Source organism: Pungitius pungitius, chromosome 3 (genome assembly GCF_949316345.1).
Source record: "Pungitius pungitius chromosome 3, fPunPun2.1, whole genome shotgun sequence".
In the NCBI taxonomy this organism is placed as follows: Eukaryota; Metazoa; Chordata; class Actinopteri; order Perciformes; family Gasterosteidae; genus Pungitius; species Pungitius pungitius.
In genome coordinates, this window is record NC_084902.1 from 14,338,840 (window position 1) to 14,351,552 (window position 12,713).

The 12,713-nt window shown below is 42.1% G+C and overlaps 2 protein-coding genes across 3 annotated transcripts; one reads left to right on the forward strand and one right to left on the reverse strand.

Annotated features, from left to right (window-relative positions):
- The first annotated feature begins 601 nt into the window (after nt 1-601).
- LOC119213822 (microtubule-associated tumor suppressor candidate 2) lies at nt 602-5,910 on the forward strand. Of its 2 annotated transcripts, none has more exons than XM_037465014.2 (9): nt 602-880; nt 2,734-2,800; nt 3,062-3,276; nt 3,408-3,513; nt 3,598-3,671; nt 3,757-3,855; nt 3,953-4,072; nt 4,194-4,294; nt 5,426-5,910. In XM_037465014.2, the coding sequence occupies exons 1-9, from the start codon at nt 824-826 to the stop codon at nt 5,631-5,633; spliced, it is 1,047 nt and encodes a 348-aa protein (XP_037320911.1). In that variant the 5' UTR covers nt 602-823; the 3' UTR covers nt 5,634-5,910. The 2 variants fall into 2 exon arrangements, with proteins under 2 accessions (XP_037320911.1, XP_037320920.1); XM_037465023.2 differs by having other exon boundaries at nt 608-880; nt 4,197-4,294.
- Nucleotides 5,911-6,063: 153 nt separating this feature from the next.
- stoml3a (stomatin (EPB72)-like 3a) lies at nt 6,064-12,541 on the reverse strand. Its single transcript, XM_037465376.2, has 7 exons — nt 11,104-12,541; nt 10,530-10,633; nt 9,879-9,951; nt 9,014-9,096; nt 8,668-8,871; nt 8,260-8,394; nt 6,064-8,174 (listed from the first exon to the last, which is right to left on the reverse strand). Exons 1-7 carry the CDS (start codon nt 11,180-11,182, stop codon nt 7,983-7,985), a joined length of 870 nt encoding a protein of 289 aa, XP_037321273.1. The 5' UTR covers nt 11,183-12,541; the 3' UTR covers nt 6,064-7,982.
- Nucleotides 12,542-12,713: the final 172 nt, after the last annotated feature.

Sequence of the window (12,713 nt, forward strand, 5' to 3'; positions counted from 1 at the left end):
AAGTGAAATAGTGTTTTTGGGATAGGGGCCAAGATATTTTTATATTTACCATGGACCCCCCCCCATCCCCCTCCCTCTACACTGTCACCAATGGTGTGTTTTTTACTGGTCACACAGTGCATATCTGTGTCATGGATTTAAACATCCTTACAAACATGATAACAGATGCTGATGATTTTTTTAAAGCTAAATGTGTACATAAGGGTTGGGGTTAGGGTTAAGGTTTATAATAATGATTAATGAATAAACCACTGCTATTTTGCAAGATTTCAAATGCTTTATCTTGTACATAAATTGAGCTTTATTGAACAGTCTAGACATTATTGTTTCAGTCAGAGCTATCTAGAATAAGTTATTTTCTGTCAAATGGATGTAAATGCCTGCGTGTAGCTATTTTCTCTGAGTTACAGAGCACATAATCAGCCACTTATTGATCATATCCCTCCCCCATCTTCTAACGCGGCACCCTTTTGTCTTTTTTTTCACAAAGATGCAAAAGACTGCACGTCATGTGTGTGTGTGTGTGTGTGTGTTTAATGCTGCCATGCATGTGAATGTCCTACGGAGCATGTTGATGGGGGTGTAAGGGGAGGGCAGGCTGGGCTGGGCTGGGCTGGGACCGGCAGTCTTTGTTCCTGCAGGGATAAACGCCGGTTGTAAACCAGGAAACGAGGTGGGTCTTCAGTCTTCCCCATCCCTCCTCCCCTCCTCTCCCCTTTGCCTGGTTCCCTCCCCCTCTGCCTCTCATTCTGTATCTCTCCGGCACGCCTGTCACTGCTGCCTCCCGAGTCGGCTCGGGGATGCTGCTGTCCGCTAGCCTGGTATGGGCCACTGCTGCTGTAGGCTCCATTTCCTCCCTGTGTGCTATCTGGACCAAACGGTAAAGACGGTATCTCCTGCAGCCTGTTTCCGCTTCGAAGGAGTTGCGGCTGCTTGTGTGGTTGTGCGCATGTCTGTGTTAAAGAGGGGGCTGAGTGTCTCTGTCTATAGGGGCTTTACATTCCCTTTTCCTAGAGACAGGGCTGATAGGGAGACTGAAAGATGTGCACGGTTATGCTGAGTCAAAGCGGGCTTGTCCGTCCCCATTTCGTTTTTTTCAGAGCTCTCAGGACATTACATAACATGCTTTTGCTGCTCTGCTGCATTCTTACACGGCTAAAGTGTACATCTGTTTTGTTACTGTATGTCTGCTGATGCAAGTGTGGGTGAATACATGCGATCGATTCTATAGAATAACCTTTTGTTGCAATGTGATAGAATCTCCTGTAATCAATGTTGCTCAATTTCTACAAGAAAAATCATACATAAAATAAAATAACATTCATGCTGTAGTTGCATCTGTTGTGTTGAAGTCTGAAAAGCTTCTGGACAACTGTTTCAAATAGAACAGTAGCTGCACATTGAAGGTTTTATGGGTCTCACTGAAACTGGATTGATTGTATGAGTGCAGACTTTAAGAAGAAGAATAAGACAATGTGCACCCGTCCTGTAAATAGACATATTAATTTTCTTCCAGGACTATAAAGGAACATTTCTGAAATGATTTAATACATCAAAAATGTTGCTGTTTTTGTATCAGAGTAAATGCCAAACATTAGCTGGTTTCAGTCCCTCAAACATTTGAATGGGATTTTTCAGTTTTCTTTCAGTTTTATGTCATTGTTAGAATAATATTGTCATTGTAAGCTAGTGAGACAAATCAGTTGTGTATCTAGTATGTTACACACCAAAGAATGGTTGAAAGAATTACAAAAAAAATAAACAGTGTATTCAATTTTTGGAACAATTATTGGTTGCAGACCTAAACAGATTACGTTGCCTTGGTGAGGGCTGAATGTCAGATTGGAACATTGGGGTAGGATGGAGATCGGGGTAGGGAGGGGCCATGAGGGCTCATGATGGGTAGGAGCAAAAGTCTAGTTTAAGAGTAAGAAATAAAAAACAGCTCCTGACCATCCTTCCTCCCTCATGATGTCACGGCAGTCCCTCCCTAATGACTGTACACACACAAGTAAAACCTCTTAGAGGTATGACATCATTGTGTCACATGCTGGATGCCCATCTGATACATATTTAACCCTCTGTTATTTATCCCCAGTCGTCTGTGCATCTGCAAGTTTCAAATATGTCGTAATCTACCCTTGAAGTACGGTAAAGGGTTAGCTATAAGACACACTTTGGCCAAATGGTGCTGCTTTATCAAATGTCGATGTGTAGTTTCTATTCATGATGAGCAGAAATTATGCAAACTGTGTTTTTACCATTTCTCTTGTATTTCCTTCTGATCTGTTGTGATCTGTGTGTACCAGCACACTTGATGTCAGTGCTTCCTGGAAGTTGATTTTATTGATAGAGCATTCAGTTTGAATAAAAAAAAAATGGGTCGAGCTAATTGTGAATTGCACCTTTAGGATCTTATTAAAACCAGGTGTGATGGAACAATCATTTTGGTAAAAAGGAACGTAAGAATAAAAAAAAAAAATTCAGCTTTTGGTATATAAACCTTTAATGTACCTTAGTGCCACCTTGTTGTGTTCAAAGTATTTTGGTTTCTTTAACCTGCAGTCAGTTTTAACGAAAAATATTGCTTTGGAAGCAGAATTCTTTGGAGGGCTGTTGTATTGGACTGCGTTACTTGGATAGCGTGATGACCTAATAACCTTGTAACTGGGTGGCAGTGGGGCTATTTGTCCAACTTAGAGGTGTACATTGCTGCGTGTCTTTGCATTTCAGAGCGAGAGTGCCGTTGTGAAGGAGAGGGAACTGTCCCTGGAGCTCGCCAGAATCAGGGATGAAGTGGGTAAGTGGGATACAGCACAATAGACATGGCGCCACCGGGACTCTTTGCTTACCACATATAATGTGTTATACAGTATACTACCACAAGGAAAGGTGGAATTAACTCTACTGCTGGAAGACTTTACTTAGCCAGATTGAACGCCCTGTACCCTTTACCCAATATTAATGATTTAAATTTAAATTGTTTTACTTTGACGTATCTTCTTGAAACAACAAATCTGCATCTGGTGATAGAAGCTTAAGCTCCACGTTGTGTTTCCAGCTTTCAGTGTTGCACACTGGGAGCAACTGCAGCAGGAGAAGGTGGAACTGGAGCGTCGTTTCGAGGCCGAGCTGCAGGGATTGCGGGCTCAGCAGCAGCGGGAGCTGGGAGGGCTTGAGGAGCGGCTGAAGGCGCAGCACACGGCCGAGGCCGAGAGCCTTCAGGCCCAGCACCGAGACGAGCTGGAGGAGCTTCGGCTCCAACTGGAAGAGCAGGTGTGTGTCTTTAGATGAACACACCGGTTCCACGCATGTCCGTTCGGTCCATTCTTGACATTGGACGTAAAGATGGGAGTTCTCTGTTAAATTAGAGGAAAAGAAGATAACTCCTTGCTTACCTTCTTCAGATTGAGGAGATGAGTGAGAACCATGAGGCTTCCTTGATGGAGATGGAGACAGCTCACGATAACACTCTGGCCACTCTGCAGGACGAGCATGCCAGGACCGTGAAGAGTGAGCAGCACGTTTTAAACCTGTTGCTGTCCTATCCTGACCCGCTATTCTGATAACATAATGGTGTGTTATGTCTCGTGTCAGATCTCAAGATGGCCCACGAGCAGCAGACCAGGTCTCTGGGAGAAGAGTTTGAGAAGATCAGACTGTCACTGCAGGTAAACCTGTCCCATTGGACAATGCATGCATCCATGGAGTGATACCTCTTGTTTTTTAACAAGTTGATATCGGTCTGGACCCCAGGATCAGGTGGACACGCTGACGTTTCAGAATCGTAGCCTCAGAGATCGAGCCAAGCGCTTTGAAGAAGCTCTGCGCAAGAGCACAGATGAGCAAATTGTGGTAACTGCTCCACGATACATTACAGGAGCATTATGTTGAGTGAACTTGTTGATGTTGTGTTTTGGTGTTTTTTCACTGGTTACCTCTATTTTTCCAGGATGCCTTGGCACCATACAAACACATTGACGAGGACCTAAAAAGTCTGAAAGACGTTCTGGAGATGAAGAATCAACAAATTCACCAACAGGAGCTGAAGATCTCTGAACTGGAGAAAATAGTAGGCCTCAAATTTTCTTTAAATTCATCTTCAAATTCCAATAACACCTAATATCTTGTGTAAGCTAATCCTCGTCGTTTGAAGAATTTAATGTTGAGCACCTTTCTCCTGTGTTTTTGAGCAGGCTGAAAAGAATGTGTACCTGGAGGAGAGAGTACAGGTGTTGCAGCAGCAGAACGAGGACCTGAAGGAGAGAATAGACAAGAACCTTGCTATATCCAGGTCAGATATGCTTGAATGCATACTAGTGCACATTATAAACCAAGGTCAAGCCAGGGCAGCTTTATTCATTGGTGAATTTGCAACATTCCCACATGGACTAGTGCAACATCCACATTTTTAGGGTAAATATGGGTCAAAACACCCTTCTAATTTTGGTGCTACAGAGATGTCCCAGCCTACACATCATATTAAGAAATAAATCTTTGTCACAGCCACAGATTATCTCTTGTATCTTTTAATAATAATGATTCAAAATGATTTCATCTCATCTCATTTTCAACCGCTTATCCGGTGTTGGGTCAGGGGGGCCACATCTACCAGCTCTGACAGGGGGATCCCAAAGCGTTCCCAGGCCCGTGTAAAGATAATCTCTACAGCTAGTCCTGGCTCTTCCCTGGGGCTATGCCTGGAAAACCTCCCTTAGGAGGTGCCATGGACCGTGGCCTAAGATTTAAGGTGCTGATCCTCAGCACCGCTCTGAAAGCTGGAGGTCACAGACCGACGATGCCATCAGGAACACATCATCTGTCAAAAAAGCAACAATGAGATCCGCCGCACCCCCCAACTACGCCTCAGTATCAACAACCAGGGATGGTGGCCCCCTCCATGATCCTTGCAAGCGTAAAGAGCTGTTTTGTTGTTCAACGACCAGGACGAAATCTGAGACAGCCTCCCCTGCAACATTAGCATTCCCTCCAATACCGTGCATTACATCACAATTGCAAGCAATGTCATTCAAAATAATAGCAATTACATTGTTTTGCAATGAATTGCCTACTTTGAATCAGGGAATGTTTGTTTTCTTGCCACACATCCACTACCTCTGAGTCTATTTCGACAGGAACCACTCCTTCCAAAAACATGTCAATCAAACGACCAGGAATGCGCTGTTTCACCTATAAAACACAGCTCCATCCTTCCCTGCTATCTTAACTTTGATCCATTATCCAATGAAACGCCAATGAACTCAGCGCTCTGCTCCTCGCCCACTACTGCGATCACATCCCCTTTGTCCTCCAGAACCTCCACTGGCTCACAGGACAATTGTTTCAAAATATTAAAGCAGGGTCATTGCAACGCTAGTACAGTGCATTTATGTTCCGACTTTTCTCTGTTTCTCTTTGTTCTAAGGCAACTCTCAGAAGACAACGCCAGCCTGCAAGTGCACGTGGAAAAGGAAAGCAACGAGAAGAAGCGGCTGAGTCGCAATAATGAGGAACTGCTGTGGCGTCTTCAGACGGGCGAGCTGAGTCCTCGTATGTCCCCCAGCGCCTCGCCCATCCACCGGCCCCTCTCTGGACCAGGCTCTCCGGCCCGCCCGCACTCCTACCATCAATGAAACTCTCAATGGGAGCTCTTGTATCAAAGGCTTCCTTTTATCTAGCATCCAAAGCTCTGATCTTTTTTAAAAAACTCCTTGCAGAATGTTACTTGGATTTAACACCATGTAGATGGACAAAAACATTTTCCGGTCATGTGCCGCTCACCAATGCCAGGCATTTTCAATGTCGACCCCTCTGACCTAAGGAATTGTATTAATAATTATGCCTCGTATGTTCATAAGGGATTTTTCTCCCCCTTTACTTTCTCTGTCCCACTGGCGACCCCCCCTCCCCCCCCCCCCCCCCCCCCCCCCCCCACCCCCACCCCTCCTCCCCTCAAAAACCAACATGCTGAAATACTGCAGTGGAAGAAAGGCCTGCTCGGTGGAGACTTCAGAGAGCAGGATCAGAGTCACGGTGCCTCATTTCCATTTAAAAAAAAAAATGTTCACATCTACACCAATTTCTCATTCAGGGCTCACGATGAGATGAGAGAGTGCAACAGAGAACACAAGAAGCGCCTTTGCCGTCCATTTTCTCTCACCAGCAACGTCTATCAAGGCACAGGCGAAAGCTGAACTAAAATGACTAAACTACCTAAAGCGAGTTACTCTCAAAGTGGGGATTCTTCTGGTACGTTAGACTTTTCCTGCTGAAGTATTTCATACATCAGATGTGTTTGAATGAACCCATATAACCTAAATCATCCATGCTGCGTTTGCCTGAAACAGCTGGTCACCATTGTTGACATCAAGTGTATCGTTGAGACAAAATAACTCCTGAATCCATCTAACTGCCGACACAGCATAGCTATTGATGATAGTTAAGTATTAATGATTTTGTAAAAACTGTAAATGTATGTCTCTTTAAAGCATGTTCTGTCTTCCGGTAATGAATTTAATTGTAAGATTACCTACAGTGAGGGAGCAACGGAAGTTTTAACCAGGATTTATTCAATAGGTACCAGGAAATAATTCATTATTGAAGTATAGTATTAAACATTGCTGACTAATCTCCTGTTTTTTATGTACGATGGTGCCCCTCCCCTTCAGTCGAGTTAAGGAAATTCAGTCATTTCGTGCTGGATCTGAAAACGCCACCAAAAAGGAAAACATCAAACACATAATCCTCCTGATTCCTGATATTTTTATTGTGTGCTGAAGTTGTCAGATTTCTGCAGTTCAGCAACGCAGAATCCTCTATTGATGATGCAGACACTGCAGTCCATATGAACCATACACATGCTAATCCAACATTTGCTCATTACGTTGCATTTCATCTTTATTTAGTTGTCAATTTGTACCTGGTGGTTTTCTGTGTGTTTTATAAATTCACGAGAGAAACAATAGCAAATATAATGAAATAATCTATTATTGGCGTCCAAACCGGTATTTTCCATTTGAAACTTTTGAAACAATTTCTGTTAAAAGCAACAATAAAAAATGTAGAATTATATCTGAAAATTTTAAATAGATTTAAGATATGAAATAAAAAAAGATTATTTCTCATTGTAGAGAATAGTCTCAGGTGTCAAGGAGAATCGTGAGTCAACAAAGGGAAAGTAACTGCCATACATTTCTTTTTTTAAGTGTATTTTGCAATATATTCTTTGAAAAACATGATATGGATGTATAGAATGTGCATACATATTTTAAAGAACATAGAGCCTCACCAGATTTACACAAATACTTTAAAGAAATATAGCCTCAGATCCATAAAATCTGGAAATCTGCTCAAACAAGGACTCGGGTGTAGTTCATTTGCATGTAGTGTTGGGACATTAAGTAGATTATGTTTGACTTGGTGGGCCTGTCTGTGGGCGGAAATGATATTTCTCTCCATCAGGTACCCCGGGTGCACTGATTGCCTCTGTGTCCTGTGGACATGACGGTGCACTCATTTACTGAATGTTTGTTTGGCACTAGAAGAATAGGGATTTGTTTACAGTTTGCATTCAATCTTTCCTGTGGACGTTTACAGGACTTCTGTTCTGTAAAGATTGTATTTCAGAAGTTAGTCTCTGGATGGGGTTTAATGAAAGCATGTCTTCATAAGGTTGTTGTGCATTGTCCTTCGTTTTAATTTCCTTGTGTATTTCATATATATAATTATTTATTTCTCCAAAACCGCAACCGTAGCCGAACTGGTTAGAATATTGTGATCAGTGATGATACTTTAGCAAATGTAAATGTTACACTTTGTATTTAAGTATTAAATCAACATGAGGAAAATAATTGAACTAAAAGTTCTGTTTTTTGATATTTCTTTAAGTGATAATTATTCTATTGTATATTATGGAAATCTTATACAGTGAAGCTTTGCACAAGTAGTCTGTGCATTGTACACGCAATGTACAATGATAACACTCATTCCCTCTTCATAAAATTCTGCAATATATCTATGGGCACAGGAAAGATGATGGTGGAGTTCTTCTCTACTGCAATGCTGCTTAGGGTCTGCAGGTATCGCAGCTGAAGGGCAGAGGGTGACTCCGCAATAATCAGGGAGGCTTCTTTCAGAGACCTGGAAGCGTTCATCTCTCCTTCTGCAGCAATGATCTGCAGAACGGACAGAGGATCGTTATTTTGTTATTAAGTGTTTCCATCCTGCACTGAGAGGAAATCATCCAAATGCCCTCTTTACCTTCGCTCTGGCTTCCCGACTAGCCTCCGCCTCTGCCGCCATGGCTCTCTGCAGCTGGTGAGGCAACTTCACGTCCTTGATCTCCACACGTTCCACCTTAATACCCCACCGATCTGTAGCATCATCCAGAGACTCCTGCCCGAGAATAAAAATCAAATCCCAAATACTCCAGTCACATAGAACCCTCCTGGTTATGCTTAATTCAAATAACCACAAAATGCGTTCCCTAACTCCTGAGCTGTATGTTGCACTTTGGCCTTTGGTGGACTTCTTAAATCATTATCATTTTAGCAACGGACATAATTAAGGACAGCAGATAAAACATGGTAATTTAAAGGTATTTATCATTCACACTTCTCTTATGCCCTGCAGCTCCTCATAAACTATATTGCCACAGTTTCTGCTCACCTGCATGCTGAGTGATATGCCCTCTCTGTCAGATAGCAGTTCTGAAAGGTTTTTGGTACCAAGTGCATTCCTTAGGGTGGTTTGAGCCAGCAGCCGCGTCGATGAGTGTGCGTTGGACACATTGGCCACGGATGAGATGGGGCAGTTTATGCGAAAGTACACCACGCCGTCCACCGACACCGTCACGGAGTCTCTCGTTAGGATCTGCAAGTTAGAAGAACAGCTTTTTGCTGTCACTTTAATCACTTAGGAAGAAAGCCAAAGATGGTATTGAGAGAGACGTAAACAATATTTTAAAAATGTCAAAAACTAATGTAAAAGAAATGCAGAAAAACAAAGATTGTACCTCCTGTGGAGGGATGTCAAAGGACACAGTTCTCAGATCGACTTTGACAAAGGTATCGGTACAAGGCAGAACAAACATAAGTCCTGAAAAGAAATAAAAACCCTGTTCAGTTTTGAAATATTGTGGAAGAGCCCATTGAAGTAAATAGTGCAAGTTAAAAAAAGCTAATTCAAAATAATTAATTGTATACCGACCATAATATTAAATCAATTTGTGACAAAAAAGTCAGTATACTAGGTAAGACAGTAAGTAAATCAAAGAGAATCATGACATTAACATACCATAAATGCAGGGTAACTCATTGCATAATATAAGGAAATGTAAATAACGTTTAATGACAAATATTCCTAAAAGGTTATGGTATGGTACACCATGAACATGGATGTAAGTGTGCTAAAAACAACATGAAAAAAAAGTTATAATGCAGAAAGCGATGACAATGTAATTTAAATTTAAAGTTATTTTAAAGAGAGCACGACAAGGTGCAGTCACAATATCATTACGTGTCAAAACCGGTTTGGTACGCTAAAGATCTGTCAGCTAATCAGACAAATAAAGGTGGTAATGATAATGCAAAACCACCAAAGACCAAAGTCAGGAACAAGAAAAACCAGGAAATGACCAGGTTATTTTCTGTCTTTTAGTCCGTCACACGTCTAAGGGGCTGGACAAGACATGACAAGTATTACGAAAAAAGCATTCAAACATAATGCCGTAAAAAAAAAACTTTTTATAGCATCCCATACAAAGAGTCAAACAAGGTCATAATACATTACATAGATATATTAAATGATACTCAAAATCTTGTAAAAAGAAGTCATAGTGCAGTACGTAACACATTCAATGAATGAATGAATCAACAAACCTGGCCCTTTAGGTTTCCGGTCAATGATCCGGCCAAGTCTAAAAATGACGGCCCGCTCGTACTCCTTCACTATCTGGTTGTTAGAAACATGGACCAGAAGTAAATTAGCCTCAGAGTTACATTAACTCACTGTCATAATGGGGGTTTATTCAAGCCCGCACCCAGTGTGTATAACACTTTCACAGCATATCACATTCCGTTCTCTTGATTGGCTGATGTAACCTAAAACCGTTTCACGTACTGCTCACGTTGTGGAGACGTAGTTTTACACAAGCGTACCATCGGGGTAATCTTAACCAGTCTCCACATTTTGAATGTAAAGACTTGTACAAACAGACACATAGTCACACAAGAGACTGCAGGATGGCAGAGAGGAGCAGACTAAATTGTCTCAGTGCTCTAACTCGCCTGCCATGTGCCTTTGACCAACCAAGGAACTTTATCCCAAATATGCTCAGACACTTTTCTGTGAAAGTTAAACTGTTGGAGCTTGCTTGTCATTTCCAAAAATCAATGAGGGATATTAATTTAACTTGTTGGAATAAAAGGATTATAGAAAGAATATCCGTAGATATCCGTATCAGCCTTTACAGACACTTACTAGCCTAACCCTATGGAATCAGTATGTACACCGATGAGAACATACTCTACCTTAACACACATAAATAGTGTGATTGGGAAGGTCGCTGTTACAAAGAGGATGGATAAAAGGACCAACAGCCAACCGAAACATCCCAGTCTCCCTGCATTTTTAGCTGCAGAAAATAAAATACACTTAACAGGCTTCAACTTGAAAACACAAAGGTTTCAAACATTTTTATAAGTAATGTTACTCCACATGCCCCTGAGTCACAAGGTGTTGTTTAACGTAAGCTACTGAATTATTGATGTTCCTTATCGTGACGCTAACACTGTCATGTCACTGGCCTCACTTTCTTTATAAAAACATCACTTCTTTATCAATCATCAGACACCCTCAAATGATTGGCTTCCACCCTCACCAGATATGCAAAATGTTGTATTAAATACCTTAAATTACTTGTCAACAATTAACAAAGATTCTAAGTTCAATTTTCCCTTAAACACAGCAGACTCTGGGCCCTTAAACAATACCTATCATCCATGACATGTTCACCCTAAATAATTCTGACGTTTTCCTCTCACTTTGTAGACACAGTGGCGTTTACTAACAAAGTGCTTTAAAAGATCAATGAAAAGCATTTACCTTCGATATTCTCCTCGCTGTTGATCTCAGCTTTACTCTGTGTAACCATCATGGCCGTGCTCGCCGTGTTTGAGTTCATCAGCGAACTAGTATTCTGTTTGGTGTGATGGAGCGAGTGAAGCAGTGCCGCACTTATTTGTCCTTCCTCCCCCGTGGGGTGCGGCCTAACTCTTTTCCCTCAGCGCCTGACACATAAACTCCCACTCGCTGTGATGCTCCTGTACTCACCTACAGGGGGCCAACAGAGGCTGTGTGGCCTCTGTATTTAATGCTTTTAAATTCACCTACAACCTCCATTGTAATCTCACATTCACTTCCAGGAGTCTGACACCTGTTGCGTGCAAAGGATGAATAAACAATAACCTGCATCCAGATTGTGAAACCTGAGAGCTGGCGCAGGCACAAAAGAGACGTAATCACGGGCTTGTCTCTGAGAGCCAAGTCCTTTCTGTGATGAGGAGCTGCCCAGCGCTGGGTGTGTTTGAGCTCTGGAGCCCTAACAACTGATATGGGAGCCGCCCGGTTGCCATCATTATTAACTCAGGGTCCCTTTTATTGATTGTCACGTGATACGTGGTCACATGACAGCCAGCTTACAGTACAAGGTGAATCCAGGGGTATTTGTTTACAACACTACACACAAGGGGTTTATTTTGTAATTTAGTAAAAATTATTTTGATGGTTTCAAGATCTGTTTATTACACCACCGAAGACAATTCCTAGCAGTTTGCATTTTTTTTTCAAAATGATTTCCAAACTGAATAAATGTACTTATACTCTTTTTTCTCCGCCATTACAGACTGCACACACTCAAATGTACACTTGGCAAAAAATGCAGTTCCTTTTGGCTTCTAAGTGATTTTAACTCTCATGTTTTGAAACATTGTCTTTTCTGCTAACTGCAGATGCAGCAGTTTAGAGTGAACGTGGCCCTCTTGTGGCGAGGCAGAGCAATACAAATTTACTTCAGCTAACAGAAAAGTTTTTAAAATATTAAAAGTTTACCCCAGGAAAACAACTTTACCCCAGGTGAAATATGGTGATGTTAAAATACATTTACATCATTGTTGTTGCATCTGATCAGATAAGCTGAACTGCTTGAATTTGCCCAGAGGTCCATTGGTATTCCACTCTCTGACTTCTTGCTTTGATTTCAAAGACCATTTTGAAAAGGTGACTGATCACAGTGGGCAGCAGAGAAGATAAACATGTGTCACATCTAATCAAACACTGCAACTTTGGTTCATCTCATTTTCGGGGGTTTCAGGCAACACCTTCTTCAAGTGCCAAGAGTAACCAGCTTTCTCCATCATGGACCTGCGACGCAGCCCATAGGCCGGGAAGAGGGCTCTGTTGGCAGGGAAGGTGCGTATCGTGGTAGGAGTCAGGCCCAAGTAGAACCCTGAGGGACAAGAGAGAGTCAAGCGCACGTCGTTCCCCACGGATAAAACAGGGCCCCAGCCTGGGCCAACAAGCAACACGACGCCTCCACTCTCTCTGTGTCACGCTTAGACAAGCGGTGGTGCGTTCTGATCTTTTCAAAGACCAGGGTCAGTTGGATTTGTTAAGGGTAGCTTCTTTTCTGACAAACATTTACAGTGTCAGGCCTT

What these genes read in the sequence shown, in the direction of transcription:
- LOC119213822 (XM_037465014.2), top strand. Translation starts at nt 824, where the DNA reads ATGGGCCACTGCTGCTGTAGGCTCCATTTCCTCCCTGTGTGCTATCTG. An exon ending in CAGAATCAGGGATGAAGTGG is followed by an intron (nt 2,801 to 3,061) that starts GTAAGTGGGATA and finishes TTGTGTTTCCAG; the next exon opens with CTTTCAGTGTTGCACACTGG. An exon ending in GGCTCCAACTGGAAGAGCAG is followed by an intron (nt 3,277 to 3,407) that starts GTGTGTGTCTTT and finishes TACCTTCTTCAG; the next exon opens with ATTGAGGAGATGAGTGAGAA.
- stoml3a (XM_037465376.2), bottom strand. Translation starts at nt 11,182, where the DNA reads ATGAACTCAAACACGGCGAGCACGGCCATGATGGTTACACAGAGTAAA. An exon ending in CCGGAAACCTAAAGGGCCAG is followed by an intron (nt 9,097 to 9,878) that starts GTTTGTTGATTC and finishes ATTTCTTTTCAG; the next exon opens with GACTTATGTTTGTTCTGCCT. An exon ending in GTCGGGAAGCCAGAGCGAAG is followed by an intron (nt 8,175 to 8,259) that starts GTAAAGAGGGCA and finishes TCCGTTCTGCAG; the next exon opens with ATCATTGCTGCAGAAGGAGA.